This window comes from Gossypium hirsutum, chromosome A01, assembly GCF_007990345.1.
Source record: "Gossypium hirsutum isolate 1008001.06 chromosome A01, Gossypium_hirsutum_v2.1, whole genome shotgun sequence".
NCBI lineage: Eukaryota > Viridiplantae > Streptophyta > Magnoliopsida > Malvales > Malvaceae > Gossypium > Gossypium hirsutum.
Window position 1 is genome coordinate 64128966 of NC_053424.1, and position 18868 is coordinate 64147833.

Below are 18868 nucleotides of genomic sequence, written 5' to 3' on the forward strand. Positions count from 1 at the left end.
AATCAGAGTTAGACTAGGAAAAGATAGTAAAGTTTAACTAGGAGAAGAAACCCAATTTAGTAGGGAACAAGTCGCCACGTCGTGACGTGGCATATTTCCTTGTCGGAATGTCATTCTTTCCATCGTCAAGACGTGACGATTCTTCTCGTCGGGACGTTGTTGTCGTGTCATCAGGATGTCAACTATTCTTTGTCATGATGTCAACTCTGTTTCCTCCAAAATACGACGCATGTTCCATATAAATTATTTTTTAAAATAACTTCAGAATTTTTTAGGATTTAAATAATATAAATTTTTTGTTATAACTTTATAAAATACACAAATTATATTATAATTTTTTTTGGCTATAACCATCCCAAACACTTATATGTGTTCATACTTATAATATAATTTTTATAAATTTTATAGAAATAGATTTTTAAAATTAGATTTGGGTATTATTATATGTGTAATTACTCCAATTTTAATCATCCCCTAAGAATTGAAAAGTGTAATTAGGTACTCCAATTACACCTAATTCGATGGAACCCATCAATTACAATGGTTATCCAAACATGTCACATTTGTGTAATTATAAGTAATTACATCCAAATCCAATTACTAGGTAGCTTTCTAAATAATACCTAATAATTTTTATTTTATTTACTTCAAAAATTCTAACTCGTATATTCTCAAATTAACACTATTATGAGTGGGTTTTAGAAATTTATGAAAAATACTTTTACAAATTAGTTAAATATTTTTAAAAATATTTTATAATTACAAATTATTAATTATTTTTTAGAAATTCATTAAATTAAAAAAAACTAATGTTATAAGAGTATTATAAATTTAATATATACAATCGATTCATGCATCGCAAATAAATACAAATAAATAGATTTATAAAAAGGTTTAAATACGCTAAAGGTCTTTATACTCTTTTGAAATTTAAAATTTAGTCCTTACAATTTCAAGACATGGAGTCCTTATACTTTTCTGATTTTAAAATCTTGATCCCGCCGTTCAATTTTGCTGTTAAAGCTAACAATGTCAAAGACAAAATAACTTTTTTAGCTCTCAACATTTACAATTTTTTTAGTCAATTTGGTTCTTACCCTTTAAAAGTACATAATTTTTTTTAAAAAATATTTTATTTTTCATATTTTACAAAAACATAACAATTAAAAAATTATATTTTAAAAAAAATAAAAAATAAATATAATCTTTTAAAAAATAAAAAAATATAATTTTTAAAAAAATTAAAAATTAAGAAAAAATAAAAATTCTTAAAAATTCAAAAAATAAAAATCATTTTAAAAATATAAACAAAAATTTAAAAATTCAATGTTATCTAAATTGGAGTGGGAACAGTTGGGGTATTGGTCCATTGAGAAATAAAAATTTGGTTCAGCTGTGAATTGCTACGAATTGGTTCAACTGTGTTAAAAAATCGATTTGATCGATTCAAAGCAAATAAATTATTAAAAATAAAATAAAAAAAATCAAAAATTATAAAAATTGGTTCAATTGATAGTTCAACTAATTTTTTTAGCCTCGTTCACCCAGTCCATACTAATTTACGGGTCAACCAGTATTTTTAACATTTTAAAACTTTTTTAGCTTCAACATTTACAGTTTTTTGTCAATTTGTTTCATACCCTTTAAAAATATGTAAATTTTTTTTAAAAAAATTTAAATATGTATTTCTTATTTTAACAAAAAAAATTAAATATAGTATAAAAAGAAAATATGAAAAAGAACTCTTTAAAATTCAAAACTAAAAATATTTGTAAAATTTAAAAAAATCTCAAAATTCAATGTTATCTAAACTAAACTGGATCGATTGGATTAAGAACCAGTTGAGGTATCGGTCCATGGTAAAAAAATTGGTTGATCTGTGAACCAATATGAATTGGTTGAATTGAGCTAAAGAATCAGTTGAACTGAAAGTTGAACAAATTTTTATATATTTTTAATATTTTTATTTTTGATGTTTTAATAATTTATTTTCTTTGAATCATTCAGGCCAGTTGTTTTGGGAACTAATTGGTCAAACTCGTTCAAAATTGGTTCAACTATTGGCTCAACTAGTCCGTATTGGTTCGTGGGTCAACCGATTTTTTAACTTATTTGGATCGATATCCCAACCGGTTCCCGATCCAATTGGCCGGTCTAATTTGGTTTAGATAACATTAAATTTTGGAATGTTTGTTTATATTTTTAAAGTCATTTTTATATTTTGAATTTTAAATATTTTAATTTTTTTCATATTTTTTAATTTTTTTAGAAACTATATTTTTTAATTTTTATATTTTTTTTATCTAAAATATGAAAATAAATTAATTTTTAAAATTTTAATGTACTTTTAAAGGATAATGATCAAATTGATAAAAAAATTCTAAATGTTAAGGGCTAAAAGAGTTATTTTACCTTTAGCACCATTAACTTTAATGGTGAAGTTAGGGAGAAGACCAAGACTTTTAGATAAAAAATACAAGGTCTCAATGTCTCAAAATTAAAATGTAGAGACAAAATTTTAAATTTTAATAGGGTACAGGGGGCATTAGCATATTTAAGCCTTTATAAAAATATGACAATTAAATCTACGAATATGGTTTTGATATAATTGGGCTGAGGTTTTGGATCTTAAAAGGCCGAGTTCAAATAAAAATAAAAATCACGACATTTTTTTTGATAATTTAGTTATCATTATTCTTTTTTTTTTTAAAAATTGTTTTACACAGACAAAAGAAGCAGGCAGCATTTTCATTGTCACTGGGAAAAAAAGAAGAAAATAAAAGGAGAACAGAGAGTTCGTTTTCTTTGTCGTTCAGATCCAAATCTCTGCCTGCTTTACTCTTCTTAGATCTCCGAATTCCAACTTTTGGATCTTCAACTGCAGATCTTAGATTTGAAAAGAAATTCGGTTTAATTCCGTGCAGCCGTAGTTCGTTGATTGATTTATTTGAAGCGTTTAATTGATTGGATCTGATTCGAGCTCTCTACGAAACTTTCAACCCTGGACCCAATCATGAATCCTTTCTCGTCCGGTACTCGTCTACGGTGAGCATCAATTCCTTCCGTTGCAATTTATTCTTTTTGTCCTCCCTTTTCCTTTTAATTTGAAGGTCAGATCAAGAACACGATGGTTTTTATTTGAATGTATTGGTTTTTCGATTAAAAGAGCTGGGCTTCTGTGCAATTTGTTTTGATTCCTTGATTGAAATTTATGGTGTTCGGTTGTAGTTAGTGCTACTTAAAAGATGATTGCGTCTGAACTTAGAGCCGAATGGAGTTTGTTAGGAATTTCGGTTTCATAATTCCATTTTTCAAGCTAGCTTGGCTTTGAATTAGTTGCAGTTATGGGTGAAAATGTAGAAATATTTGAAGTTATAGCATATTCATATAGTAATGGGTTTGACAATAGCTTGATCTATTGTTTTCATGAATATTGGTAATATCGAATGATGCGCCAAATACCATTGGTGCTTAAGGTACAAATTTCTAGAGAGGAAACGAAAACATCCACCAGTTTACTATCCATACTTCCTCAACTTCTTGCACCATAGATATGTAAGTTATACAGCATTTTGGGATATTTATATGATCTTGAACCTTTAAACATCAGTAATTAGTGGCAATTTAGATATAAAATATAGTCAATGTAGTCATGTACGTAAGTATCCTCCAATATGGTTACCAAAGGTACAATAAGAATATCCTGGTTGTACAGTTGTACTTGTAATTCTGGTGGTTATATGTTCAAACTGATTTGTAGCACTTATCACACTTTTAGGAAACTATCGCAAAGTTGAATTCTCTTTTTACTTTTCCTTGTGTAGGCTGCTAGGTGATTGTATCTGTTGCAATGTAACTGAATAGTTGTATCTTTCTCTATATAAATTTAGTATGATTAAACAAATTTGCAAATGATAACCTCCGTTCCCTGTTAGGGAATTCTAAGTCGGTTCTTTGCATTAGTTTACTGAATTTCATCCATATTTTATGGATATAAAGATCTCAACCTCCTTGTCTTTATTCATCAAATGATTTATATCCTGATATTCTTCCCATGCGTAGTTCAGTAGTGCGTTCCAGAAATTGTTGACAAGAACATTTTGGTATAAATTGCAAAATGGGATCTCTTAGTTATATGTAATTTTTTTGGGGAAAAGAAAAGAGGATCATGGATTTCTTGCTGGTTTTTAAGAACACTTTTGTTCTCCCTAAACAATTCAGGGACTAAGCTCCCCCCCCCCAAAACACCTTTTGCCCTGTTTGAAATAATCAAATTATTGACCACATATTTTGTATATTTTCTTCTCCAAGTTATATCAATGGATCTGAACGATTGACTTGACTTTAGTTTATATGCATATCAGTTGAAACTGTTGTACTTACTGCTCCAATGCAGGGACATGATACGGGCTATACGTTCTTGCAAAACTGCAGCAGAAGAACGTGCTGTTGTAAGGAAAGAGTGTGCTGCTATTCGTGCTGCTATTAGTGAAAATGATCAAGACTATAGGCACCGTAACCTGGCGAAGCTCATGTTCATTCACATGCTTGGATATCCAACTCATTTTGGCCAAATGGAGTGCCTGAAGTTGATTGCGTCTTCTGGATTTCCAGAGAAGAGGATTGGATATCTTGGTCTTATGTTGCTTCTTGATGAAAGACAAGAGGTTCTGATGTTGGTAACAAATTCATTAAAGCAGTATCCTACATGTAGACTTTCTCAAGCTTTATTTGTTCCCATTTCCTTTTCCCTTTTACCATTTCTTTTCTCTATGAATAACATTGTCCCTGATAGGCTGGTGTTACCAAGGGTAAAAATAAGAAAATGGAGAGATATGGTTTAGTTTTTCAGAAACCTTAACTTATATGCAGAGATCTCAATCATTCAAACCAGTATATTATAGGACTTGCTCTCTGTGCTTTGGGAAATATTTGTTCGGCTGAAATGGCCCGTGACCTTGCACCAGAAGTAGAAAGATTGCTGCAGTTTCGAGATCCAAATATCCGGAAGAAAGTAAGTGTGTTCTATTCTTTATTCAAGGGCCTGTTGGCCACTGATTTTTGTTTCAATGAGATTTAAAATAAAGGAGGAAAAGGGAGGCTGATTTCAGGATTTGTGAATTTAACAAGCTTAAAAATTGCTAATTATCCCTCTTAAAGGTACTTTCTTCCTCGTCCTTTCTTCTACGGGAGTTGGAAAGTTTTGATTTTTTTGTTGAGCTCTTCAAGTATCATGGTTTTGTTATTTATTTGTTTCCAATAATACCTTTGTAATCTTGTCAATGCAAAGGTTAAAAACATCCATGTGAATCCATGGTCCACATGCCACACGACTAAGACCTCAAAATGTATGTTTTAATTATGCAACCTTCATATGCCTGCTACTTCCATGAAATCCGGATCTTTCTCTGCCCATTTATCTTAAGCAGGAGAATTTGCTGCACATACTCATTCAAGGGAATGGCATCTGTTGACTGTTTCCAGCCATTCTCTGAAGGCATTTTGATGTACTAAATTGGTTCATAAACAACTACTTGTTATCCTGTTGGAGGATTAATTTGATCATACTGACTTTCTTTTCTTCTTTTCTTTCTGGCCATGCCAACTTGCATTTGTTCATGAATTCTCATCATGTGCATTATCTGATAATTTTTAGGTTGTCTTTTCTTGAGCGATCTGACTTCAATCTTTGACTCCTCTTGACTCTATCTGTTTTTTGTAGGCAGCATTGTGCTCCATACGGATCATAAAAAAAGTTCCAGACCTTGCTGAAAACTTTATAAATCCTGCTGCTTCACTCCTTAGAGAAAAGCATCATGGAGTCCTAATAACAGGAATTCAACTTTGTACCGATCTATGTAAAGTCAGTTCGGAAGCCCTTGAATATTTTAGAGAGGTAATTTGGTTATGGATTTATAAGAATATAGCTATAGCATCAGAAAGACAAACACTTCATTGAGCATATAAAAACATTTTCTAACCCTGCGAAAGAAAAAGCCATAATTAAGAAATTTTTGTAAATATTACTTCTTTCTTTTGCTTGTTTGGACCGTCTCTACTCTACCAGCAATCCTTTGTTCTGGTTTTGGCTGGAGAGTACTTACCATCGAAAGCATTGAAGAAAGGGATCAGGTTTACTAGTGTTATGTCCTAAACTGTTGGCTATCCTTTGGTTTTTGATACTAAGATGCTTCAGGTTAATTTTACAATTTGGTTTATAGGACTTACGAACTTGTTTTGGCCTTTAGGGTCATGCAAAAACAGGGTCCTTTTTTTGTATCATTTAAAGATTGAACTGAATCATATATGTGGACTTCAGTGGGAAGAAACTTGTCAAAAATGGATAATGCATCAACTTTCTAATTGTGATAATAGCTTCTTTTATCATCACTGCAGAAATGTACTGAAGGTTTGGTCAAAACTCTGAAGGATATGGCAAACAGTCCCTATGCTCCTGAGTATGACATTGCTGGCATTACAGATCCTTTCCTTCATATAAGATTGCTTAAGCTTCTGCGGATATTGGGCCAAGGAGATGCTGATGCTAGTGACTGTATGAATGACATACTTGCTCAGGTATGTTGTGGCTATCTCTATTTTTGTAATATTGTCAAATTCATGAAAGAAGTATTTAAGCATAATGCATATCCCTATATTGTTTCTCTCACCAATGATTAACTGCATTGAGGTTTTTGTTTTGATTTTCATTTTGACAACATTAAGTTCTTCATTTTCGGTATTTTTTTCTTTTGCGGTAAATTTCATGTGCATGCTCATTGTCTGTGGAACACTGAATTTTCTTATTAGATGTTTGTAAAGAAAATAGGAAAAAAAGATTGCTCTATTGAGGAATGATATTTCTCTTAAAAAACATGGTTTAAGATAGTACTGCATGATGAAAAAAATACAAGTTTTGTCCTTGGTAGAAAATAAACTGGGCATTCCTCAAATTTTGCTCCTTCACATGAGAAGTACCTTGATGAGATTGCTTGGAGCGTGTTAATTGAAAAGATTGTACTATTTGTAGTACAGTGGATATTGCTTTTAAAATCTCAATTCTGGAAAATGACTTGAAGCTAAACATTTAGAAAACTCCTTTCATGGGTCTTCAACAAGATTTCATTTCCTAATGAAGTTAAGGTTCTGTGGTCACATTTTTCTCTAGGTAGCAACAAAAATCGAGTCAAATAAAAACGCCGGAAATGCTATTCTTTATGAATGTGTTGGAACCATTATGAGCATTGAAGATAATGGTGGCTTACGTGTGCTTGCCATCAATATATTGGGAAGATTCTTGTCAAATCGTGACAACAATATCAGGTATTTTCTTTCAAATCTTATCTTGATTTTTCATGCCACTTTCTACACTTTCTTTGTTGCTTTACTATATTATGACACTGAGCCTTGCATGTTTTTCAGATATGTTGCATTAAATATGCTTATGAAGGCTATTACAGTGGATGCTCAAGCAGTGCAGAGACATAGGGCAACAATTTTGGAATGTGTAAAGGTTCGGCCTGAGGATATTAGATTTCATTTTCTTGATTATAATAGGTCTGATTTAGTTGTTGCTAAAGAAGCAGTCAAGCAGTTCGCTTTTGCTTTCCTTTTGTCTACCCAGTTTCTTTGGTTGTCATTTATTTTTTACTTTTAGGTGAATCCCGTATGTGATGGAATAAGACTTAGCTAAAAAAGCTGTGAGGATTAATTAACTCTTTAGATATCACTTGATCTTTTTTTTTCCATTGAGGATAAATTCTTTGTTGTCAAAAGGAATTGTGACCGTTATTATTGTTTGGTTGGTCACTTTTGATTGGTATTTGGATATATTAGGGATTCAATTTTGGAGATATAGTAATTTCCAGTATCTGCCTTGGGCTTGGGTCAGGGGTAGGTTGGAATAGGAATTGGGTAGAGATCCTAAATTTGAGCAGTGGTAAACAAATAAAAAAAAAGAGTTGCCAGCATTTTCTTGGTTGCTTTGAATTGAACTCTGATTTTATTCTCAAGTGCCACTATTGTCAAAAAAGTGAGTTTTCAGCTGTTGAAGAAGTTTTTGATTGGACATTTTGTTTTCCAGGATTCAGATGCTTCAATTCGAAAAAAGGCACTTGACCTTGTATACTTGCTGGTGAATGAAAGCAATGTGAAGCCTTTGACTAAAGAGTTAATTGAATATTTGGAAGCAAGTGATCAAGAATTTAAGGGAGTTCTTACTGCCAAGATTTGCTCTCTTGTTGAAAAGTAAGTTCTGCTATTTGTTAGTCTAATAAGAGTTAAGAGGTGCTACTTTGCCTTTTCTTTTATGCTATATTTTTGTAATTTTCTTCTATATGCTCTCTCTTCTTCGCTCTGTATTTTCATGTATAATGTTTGTGCTTGCATATGTACATGCATACATGGATGTTTCTATCTGTATCTGCGGTGTATAATCCTTTGTCCAACTTAATTTTTAGGGAAGTTTAAAGGGATGGGTTATCACTCCTGGTGAAGGAAATTCTTTCATACATTTATTTGACATAGTTGATTTTAACGGATTGCCAACTTTATTAAACTTATTGAGGTTCCTTTAATCATCTTCTTAATGTTGGATGATACTGTCTTCTGGTTTATTGGACAATTTCTTTTTATTCTGGCTGATGGAGGGATGCTGAAATATTCACTTGGAATTACTTTGGATCGTTGTCCAGTTGATTAACAATCATTTCAATTACGTCAGGTTTTCCCCAGAGAAAATTTGGTACATTGATCAGATGCTCAAGGTTCTTTCCGAGGTATGTTTGTCATTCATAGCTTTGTTCTGTAGTTGGAGTAAGATGTTTACTTTTTTATATTCCACAGAATTCATACCTGTCCGTCTTTCTGCTTTTTTCTACTGTCTTCTCTCTTCTTTGAGTTGCATCCGTTGCAGTCTTTGTCCCAGTTGGTGTTGCAGAGTACTACATTTTCTTAAATGTTCTTATCAGATTTTGTTTCACTGATGTGCTTATTATTTCAATCCTTAATATGACAATGTTTTGTGAGTGTCCATTAAGTAACGGGGTAAAACATGTCTTCATCTTTACTCTTTTGATTATTAGGCATCTTTGTTAATCATCTGATCTTGTTGCGTATAAATACTTGCAAATGAAAGGGAAGCACATTATTGCATCTTATTTATGTGATGCTTAAAAAATAACTGGATATATTATTTCTTTTTTTTTTTTTTTTTTTGGGGTGGGGGTTGAAATTTTGGCCCAATTTTCTGTCAAATGCATAAGCCCACCCTCTTCATTTTTCAAGTTAAATTTAGTGATGGGACCAGTCTCAGCTGTGACTTCTGCTGCTTGTTGCCTTTGAGTGAATTAACTATCAAAGGCTGAAAATGGGATATTCCATCCCACGAAAAATTGAAGTAAACATCACCGGTGAAAACTGTATAAGCCTCACATTACTTAAGAACTTTGAATTTAAGCTTTTCGCTGTTGAGAAATGGTGGCTTAGACCTGAAAATTTGCTGGGCCATTGCAATTTGTATGTGCCCATCTTGTAACTTGGAATGGATTCTGGTATGATATTGGTCCTTTTGGTTTTGTTTATGATTGTGAGGTGTGATCCCAATGTAGATATCGAGGACTTTAATGCCGGAGGATTCTGATGCTTTTCTAAGTGAGGATTTATTAATGTGATTGATGAAATCCTATGAAACTTCAAGCCACTACTACTAGTCATTTGCAAAGAACTTGTGGTTTTGATCCAGAAAAGTAGCCAGGTCAATGGTTTTTGGACTTGTAATTGGTTGCTGGCCTAATTTTTACTGAATTTGCATGTTAGGAAAGCAATTGGGTAGAGTAGGCATTATAATTTGCTGGAAGTGTGGAACTAGTTTTATAACCAGTAGTGGTTTATCTAACCACTACTATATTCTAATTTTGCCTTCAATTTTTCTTTTTATTGATGAAACTTAAGTGTCACTTAAAAACAAAAGGAGATTCGGCCATTGGCCAACATTCAAGTAATAGAACGCTTGTTCTTTTATCCTTGTTTGGTTTCAGAATCTCCATCTGTTGGATTCTTGTTCTCATTTCTACTTGAGAATTCCTAATTAGTCAACAAAAAAGGGGTTGAGGATGAAATTTTGTCACATTTGGGTACTTGCATTTTTTGTTATTTATCTTTTTAGTTCTTTCAACGTTTCTAGAAATTATTTTGGTCCAAGAGTACTGATATTAATCCTTTGCTTAGTAGGCTGGAAATTTTGTTAAGGATGAAGTGTGGCATGCCCTTATTGTTGTCATAAGTAATGCTTCTGATCTCCATGGATATTCAGTCAGGGCATTGTACAGAGCATTCCAAACATCAGCAGAACAGGTGTTCTTCTGTTTATTTTGGATTTTATGTCTAAATTTGTATTCTTATCTGCTTAATTATTCAAATGCAAATTGATATTTTCATTAGGAAACCCTTGTTCGAGTTGCAGTTTGGTGTATTGGTGAATATGGTGACATGTTGGTGAATAATGTCGGGATGCTTGATATTGAAGAGCCAATAACTGTAAGTGCATCCTTATCCATAGGTTAGTTTGCAAGCAGTTGAGGTAATCATGTCGCACTTCTTCATCCTCAGAAAAAGAGGGAAAAACAGCTGATAGTTGGCTGTATTATGTGAATTTGAGTTTGTTTAGCAGAATCTTCTGTTGCTGGAAGTTTATTAGGATCCCTTTCAGCTTCATTAAAGATTTTTGTAAGTTTAAGACATAAAGACTTGTGACTTGTTGCTGTTAAATTGACTTTATGTAATGAAGTGGTAAATAGAACCAGTAACTGGATTGTTTGTTTAATTGGTAGTAAGGTACATGTAAACTGATCATGTGCTTCATAAGAGTGTAGAATTTTCTTGTGGAACTTTCATTTATATTTTAAAGTGGTATAACTGAATTTCTTATAACAATCAAATACCTTTTGGCTACCTAGGGACAAATCTGTTCTAAATACACAATTAATCAAAATAGTCTGGACCAAGCATGGCACTGATTTGGGTTTATGGGTAATGTGATTTTACAGATTTACAAATAGGCAAGGAACCATTCTCCTTTTGACAAGGCATAGCAAAATACCTTTTTTTTTTTTATCCCAACCATCTTGTTTAAGTATTTTTTATATTATTTCTGGTTGAAATAATTTCAGTTTGCTTTTAGTCGAATGTAATAATGGGTGTCAACTGTCAACCAATGGATTTCTATGTTACTCTTGAGTCTTTTTTGTGGAATCACATAAATCCAATATATTTTTTAAACTAAAGAGATTCTTAACCTGCTATATGCTTAGCTGAAAGTCCATGTCAGGATCCTGCTCATTTGTGCAGTGGCTGCATTATGTAAATTGAATGCTTAGTCCTATCACTCTACATTCCTCCTATACTGCAGGTAACAGAGTCTGATGCTGTGGATGCTTTAGAGGTTTCTATTAAGCGCCATAATTCCGATCTCACTACTAAAGCAATGGCTTTGATTGCTCTGTTAAAGCTCTCTTCTCGTTTTCCTTCTTGTTCAGAGTATGTTAATGTTTTGCCACACACATTTTTCATTTATCAGACTCATTCCCCATGGTTACACACGTTTCCACTAGCTTACCTTTGTTAGGGTTAAAAAGGGAAAGTCTTATTAAGCAGATATTTTGACATCTTATAAATAAAATAAAAGTAATCTCATCATCAATTGCTTTTGCAATTAAATGGTTATTACTATTGCTAGTAAAGAGAAAAAGAAGAAAAGAAAGAGAAAGAGAGATCTTTTTATTCATGTTGCGTTTATTGTCTGTTCATAATTTTATCTAAGGTAATAACTTGTTTTATATATTTTTTTGGGCATGTTTGAACATTCGTGCTTGTGTTATAGTTTCGTTTCATATTGTGTTTTAATTAATTCTCATATTCAAAATTGCCAATTCAAATAACTCACAATTTTTTTTTACATGCTGTATGATGATCGATTCAAATAACCCTAATTGTTGAGAAATTCTTGTTTGCCACATGGCAAGCATTTTAAAGCTTCCTTGATTTTTCATATTTTTAAATAATCATCACTTGTTATATTTGTGTTGTTTTTTCATATTATAATCGTATTTAAGGTAATATATAACTTTGACACATTATATTAAAAATTTGAACAATGAAGCATTTGTGTTGTGTTATCCCCCCTGCCTGGCCCGCCCCTAATTGTGTTGTGCTTATTTATGTTATTTGTTTATTGTCATGTCAGACATTTCCACATTCTGAAAAAAAAAAAAATTAAGTAGCACATGTTGTATGTGTTACTGTTTCCTATTATAATCAAATTCTTGGTACCACATATATATAATTGATAGATCAATATTTTATATTATGCAGACTTTGACTTATTAGTGTTTTCTCTTGTGTTAGTGTTATTTTTTCGCATTGTATTGTTTTTGTGTCATGTTTATATTGTGTCCGAAATCACCCGTCCAATTAGCATCATTCAAATAACTTCTACTTCAGTGTCGTCATTGCTTTTTATAAATTTCAACATGTACATATATTTTTTCATGTCATATATTTTCATGTCGTAATTGCTTTTTATATTGTGCCATGTTTATATTTGCATCATTCAAATAATTTTCGTGTCATTTTCGTTGTGCCACTATTTCAATAACTCATTTTTTGTCGCATACCAAATTATGATTAGTTCTGGTTTTTTTTTTTTAAATTTTTATTTTTATTTTTAAAATTTGTTTCTAACTTATCAAATAAAAATTATTGTATTGGTAAATTACAGGTAAAAAATTGAATAAAATGTCAAATGGTTTTACAAGTTAAATTTTATTGGATGAGTTGTTATGTTTGTATTCTATTATATAAGTTATATATTGATATAATCTGAAGGACTTGAAGTTGTACATCCATCTTTACTTATTTTGCATATAATGGATTAGATTTGTACTTTGGTATTCTATTTGTTTTTTTTTATATCTATAGTTCTAAAAGTTGTCCTCAAGCGGACAATAATACCAAAGCAACACACAGATTCTAACCCTAATTGTTATAAACGTGATCTAACTTGAATTCATTTCTTGGCAAATTGTTTTAACTGTCCATAATTATTTTTGAAAATTCTGCCTGATGTAATTGAAGATTTTTTGTTTTTCATTTATCTAGCACGAGGAAAATAAATTTTAATTGATTGGTATCTTCAGGAGGATCAAGGATATAATACTCCAGAATAAACGAAGCTTTGTGCTTGAGTTGCAACAGAGATCTATTGAATTTAATTGTATTCTTCAGAAGCATCAGAACATTAGGTATAATTAATTTTGAACTTTTTTAGTTGTACCTCATAGACTTTTAGAAGGCTTCCAGCAACATAGCATAGTTGTGAAACACAAAAGCTGATGGATGAATTTGTACAGATCTGCACTGGTTGAAAGGATGCCAGTTTTGGATGAGGCAACTTTCAGTGGAAGGAGAGCTGGCTCTTTGCCGACATCTGTTTCAACTTCCACTGGGACAGCACGTAATCTTCCAAATGGAATTGCTAAACCAGCTGCAGCTCCTGTTGCAGACTTACTTGACCTAAGTTCAGATGATGCCCCTGCACCTAGCTCTTCTGGTGGTGATTTTCTTCAGGATCTTCTTGGTGTTGATTTATCCCCTGCTTCTGCACCACCAGGTAAGTTGGATGCGTAATGGTGCACATTTGAGAAGCATTTAAGTGATTTTTACTTTTTCAAGCATGTGGTTATGTTTTGAATTACCTTATTGTTCATGCTCCTTAGGATTTTGCAGCGTTAGTGCCTGACACTAGCATTTTCAGGATAATAACTAATAAATCTGTTCAAGAACCAAGTATTTAGTCTTTTTATTTATCTGGTTGAGCATCCATCGATAATCATAGTGGACAATTTTTCAGGAAAATGCCTGTAACTTTTGACTTAAACCAACTCTTTGGATTATTCCATAAAGGATAAGTCACTTTTAAATTTGATTTCCCTATCAATATATTATGAATTCCAAATTGGTTTTGAATGTATAATAGGTGTGTAACAATGTTAAAAGAAAATAAGTAATCTCCTAGTCATTGTAATAAAACTTTGTATTGCATAGGCATTAAAATCCTAAATATACTGTTCACAGTTAAAGTGAAATATTATCAGCATTGCTGCTACCCCGTTGATTAAAAAGAAGGCTGATTTTGTCTCCTACTTTTTAGGCACAAGTCAGCCTCCAAAAGCTGGCACAGATGTTCTGCTGGATCTTTTGTCAATTGGAACATCTCCTCCTGCACAAAGCAGCTCACCTGCATCTAATATATTGTCCTCCATTCAAGATGACAAAGCATCACTTGCCAATTTAAATGGCCTTGCATCACTTACGTCACTTTCTCCAAATGCCACTTCTGCAAGTCCTGCTCCAATGATGGATTTATTGGACGGGTTTGGCCCTAGTCCTCAAAAGAAGGGTAAATTTTAAAGTTTAGAATTCCATGGCAGATGTTGTAGCCTTTGCAGTTGCCAAAGTAGTTATATGTTCTCATTTTGTTCGCAGAGGAAAATGGACCAGCTTATCCTTCATTAGTTGCATATGAGAGCAGCACTTTAAGGATGACATTCAACATCTCAAAGCAACCAGGAAACCCACAAACAACTTTGATCCAGGCTATTTTTACAAATCTGTCACCTAATGTTTATAATGATTTTCTTTTCCAGGCGGCAGTTCCTAAGGTAACTTAAGATGGTCACTTATGAGCTTGATGTGCATAATAGTATAGAAATTGACAACCGTGTTTCAGTCCCATTTATTAGAGGTGGATTTTGTATTAACTGTTTTCTCTCTGTTGCTTAATTTATTATGGATATATGTGATGACCTAAGAACTTTGCAACTTTAAAGTCTTTCCTCACTTCTAGTTCTCTATATGCCCCAAGAATACTTTTATTTTGCCTTGTTTGTAGGGTTCCTAAAATCTAGGCTTCATTAATTTCACGAAATCTATAATATTGACATGTTGCTTAAAAATGATCATTGAGTTGGATTTATAATTGTGTTCCAGTGCCATCTGCTAGAGGTGGATTTTGCATTATCAGTTTTCTCTCTGTTGCTTTATTATCATGGATTTATGTGACAGTCTATGAACTTCGCAATTTGCAACTTAAAGACTGTCCTCACTACTAGTTCTCTGTATGCCTCAAGAATACCTCTATTTGGCCTTGTTTGGATAGTTCCTAAAATCTAGGCTTCATTATTTCACAAAATCTATAATATTGATACGTTGCTTGAAAATAATAATTGAAAATTGTGAGTTATTATGTAGAATTTTGCATACTTCTTTGAATACTAGTGATGCTGATACACTTACTCCTTTTAAACTCGGCAGTTTCTTCAGCTGCATCTGGATCCTGCTAGTAGCAACACTTTGCCTGCAAGTGGTAATGGGTCCATCACTCAAAGCATGAAAGTCACTAATAGCCAACATGGGAAGGTATGTACCGAGTTTTGAGTAAATGATTATATATGTGTATATATAGTCTTGGTTAAGTTGCTCTATGATATTGTTAGTGGTGCTCTCTGTTCTTCTAACTGGCATGTTGTGGCAGCAGCTTTTTATGATTGTTTTATCATATAAAAGCAATTTTTAAACTTTTGAACATAGGGATTAAGCACTTGACAGAATCAAAGTGATACTTTGACTAAGCATGTTTTTTGCACTATAGTTAGTTTGTCAATGCTTGCTTGGCCTTCTTTATTACTTTTTAACTTTAATAAGTATTTATCTTAGATTTATCCTGTATCAACGGAACGATGCTTGCATGTGCATGTTTTATCCTTTAGAAGAAAAGGGTGGTTTAGGCTAACTTTGTTTGGGAAATATGCCATGAACTAATATTTTCATAATGTTAATCTCTCGATGGTATCCATCTTTCAAGGATCTTTTAGAGAGGCTTAGTTACTCTTTTATCTATTTTAACTTTCAGAAATCGTTGGTCATGCGCATAAGGATAGCTTACAAGATAAACAACAAAGATGTTTTAGAAGAGGGGCAAGTCAGCAATTTCCCTCGCGATTTGTGAGGATGATTGATCCAGAGATGCTGAAGATATTCATGTACCACCTTTCCTTTTTCTTTTAACTCTCAGAAACTTTATCTCACAACTTGTAGTGATATAGACTGGTAATGCAATCTTTTTGTTTCAAATCTTGTAACCGTGAGGGGAACATAAGATTTTGTTGGGGTTTGTGTTGTGTTGTGTTGATTCTTCAAAAATTTTCTCATCTTAGGTGATTTTATGTATATTATCATCTTCATTATTATTTCACTCGTCATTCAAGTACTAGTGTTTTTTTGTTTTGGTCATTCAATTCTAAAATTTTCAATTTCGCCACCAATATTATTCACATTGAATTTTTGTTGTCACTCTTCTGTCGAATTGTGGCTTTTTTTCTTTTTTGCATAATAATAAAATTAGCCCTTAACATTTACATATTTTATCACGGTTCTTGTTAAAGGGAGGTTGGTCTTTGTCAGATTTCAGTTTCCTAATTAAGGAATATTTGAGTGTATCAAATAGGATTCTGTAAATATTTTATCCCTAACTTTAAGGCTGTTTTTAGGTACAGCATCCCTAGAATTAATATGTTTCCTAGTGTAAAGTTTCCTAAGTTAGGCTCACTATGTCTATAAATATTTATGTAATTTCTTGTGAAAAATATAATTGAAATAGCCTGTTTTTAACATGGTATCAGAGCTTTTTTAGTTTGATTTTTGGGATTTTTTTTTCATTGTCTGGCGATTTTTTTCCTGATTCCAACCAGTCCTCAAGCTTGTAAAATTTGTTCAAACGAAACATGACTGAAACTGTCAAGATCAGTAACACTGGGGATGTTTCAGAAGTTTCTGTGAACAACTCAAACCCAACAAGTGAGTTTCAGAACATCCAAGTAGCCTACAGGCTAAATGGGAAAAATTACCTGTAGTGGTCTCAACTGGTTCGTACGTTCTTGAAGGGAAGAGGAAAACTAAGTCACTTACTCGGAATTGGACCTAAAGAAGGAGATCCTAAGTTTGATGCTTGGGATGAACAAGACTCTATGGTAATGTCTTGGTTATGGAACTCTATGATGCCAGAAATCAGTGATACATGCATGTTTCTTAACACATTCAAAGAAATATGGGAAGCTGTGAAACAGACTTATTCTAAAGTTCGAGATGCTGCTCAAATCTATGAAATCAAGACTAAGATTTCATCTACCAATCAAGGAAGTCGATCAATCACGGAGTATTCCAATCTGTTGCAAAGTTTATTGCAAGAGATGGATCATTACCAGCGCATTCAAATGAATTGCAGTGAAGATGCAGCACTCCTGAAAAGGTTCGTTGAAAAGAATCGAATTTATGATTTTCTTGCTGGACTAAATGTTGAGTTTGATGCAGTAAGAGTTCAAATACTTGGAAAAGAGGAACTACCATCACTAAATGAGACAATTGCAATTGTTCGTGCTGAGGAAGGAAGAAGAGGAGTTATGGTTGAGAACAGTCAAGTGGATAGTTCAGCCTTGGTTACAAAAGCTGTAAGTGAGAGGAAATTTGGCCTGGAGCAGCCAAAGAGTGAAGACAATAGACAGACAGAACGTACAAAGCCTATTAACAGGGATTCCGTATGGTGCACCTATTGTAAAAAGGCCCGTCACACTAAAGAAAGACGTTGGAAACTCTATGGGAAGCCACAAACAACAAATACAAATTTTTCAGAAAAAAGGTGGACAACCAAAGGGACAAGGACGAGCATATATAGCAAGACAGCTGGATGGAAAAAATAATTCTCAGGAATCACCTGTTGAATTCAATAAAGAAGAAATTGAGAAGTTAAAAAATTTGTTGGGATCATTGGAAAAAACTTCTTCAACAGGTACTTGTAGTTTGGCTTTTTCAGGTATATCCTCTTCTTAAGATTCTAAAATCTCAGATACAGTCACCAAAATTTCTTGGGTCATTGACTCAGGAGCTACGGACCACATGACCCACTCCTCACAAAAATTTGTTTCATATACACCTTGCCCTAGTAGTAGAAAAATAACAGTAGCCGATGGTTCTGTGATCACAGTGGCTGGTCAGGGTGATATTGTTATAAACAAAACCCTTACTCGTAAAAATGTCCTTCATGCTCCAAAACTATTTACCAATCTTTTATCCATTCAAAGAATTACCAAAGACTCTAACTGTAAAGTGGTTTTCTATCACAATCGATGTCTTTTTCAGGAACAGAATACGAGGAGGATGATTGGACATGCTAAGGAAGTAAATGGCTTATACTATCTTGAAGAATCCAGTGGAGAAGTTAGTGCTCTGAATTCCTCACCTTCATCTTTCATATCTGAATCTATTAAAACCAATAAAGACCAAATTTGGCTCTATCACCTTCGCCTTGGTCATCCATCGTTTAGAGGCCTTAAAATTATGTTTCCTTCATTGTTCAAAGGATTGGTTGTTGAAAAATTTCATTGTGATATCAGTGAACTTGCAAAACATAAACGTACCTCTTTTCCAGTAAGCAATAAAAGAACTTTCACTCATTTTACTCTTATTCATAGTGATGTTTGGGGGCCATCCACTATTTCAAATATTTCTGGGGCTCGATGGTTTGTATCCTTTATTGATGATTGTACTCGTGTGTCTTGGATATTTCTTTTAAAACAAAAATATGATGTAAGGTCTGTCTTTCCAACCTTTTACAACATGATCAAAACACAATTTGGAGCTGAAATAAAAAGGTTTAAGTCAGACAATGCCAAGGATTATTTCAATCAATTTCTCTCAACATATTTCCAGGAAAGAGGCATTATACATGAGTCATCTTGTGTTAGTATACCCCAACAAAATG

The 18868-nt window shown here is 32.8% G+C and overlaps 2 protein-coding genes across 2 annotated transcripts; both read left to right on the forward strand.

Annotated features, from left to right (window-relative positions):
- Window positions 1–2585: 2585 nt before the first annotated feature.
- LOC107901981 (AP-1 complex subunit gamma-2) lies at window positions 2586–16306 on the forward strand. The gene is made up of 18 exons (XM_016828175.2): window positions 2586–3045; window positions 4397–4699; window positions 4873–5014; window positions 5723–5896; window positions 6397–6576; window positions 7166–7320; window positions 7420–7510; window positions 8081–8244; window positions 8720–8774; window positions 10228–10350; window positions 10438–10533; window positions 11405–11532; window positions 13191–13295; window positions 13404–13663; window positions 14204–14452; window positions 14539–14714; window positions 15367–15471; window positions 15965–16306. The coding sequence occupies exons 1-18, from the start codon at window positions 3014–3016 to the stop codon at window positions 16058–16060; spliced, it is 2634 nt and encodes an 877-aa protein (XP_016683664.1). The 5' UTR covers window positions 2586–3013; the 3' UTR covers window positions 16061–16306.
- A 126-nt stretch (window positions 16307–16432) lies between these two features.
- LOC107901982 (uncharacterized) lies at window positions 16433–18385 on the forward strand. The gene is made up of 2 exons (XM_041099923.1): window positions 16433–17896; window positions 18247–18385. Exon 1 carries the CDS (start codon window positions 17079–17081, stop codon window positions 17805–17807), a length of 729 nt encoding a protein of 242 aa, XP_040955857.1. The 5' UTR covers window positions 16433–17078; the 3' UTR covers window positions 17808–17896; window positions 18247–18385.
- The last annotated feature ends 483 nt before the right edge of the window (window positions 18386–18868 follow it).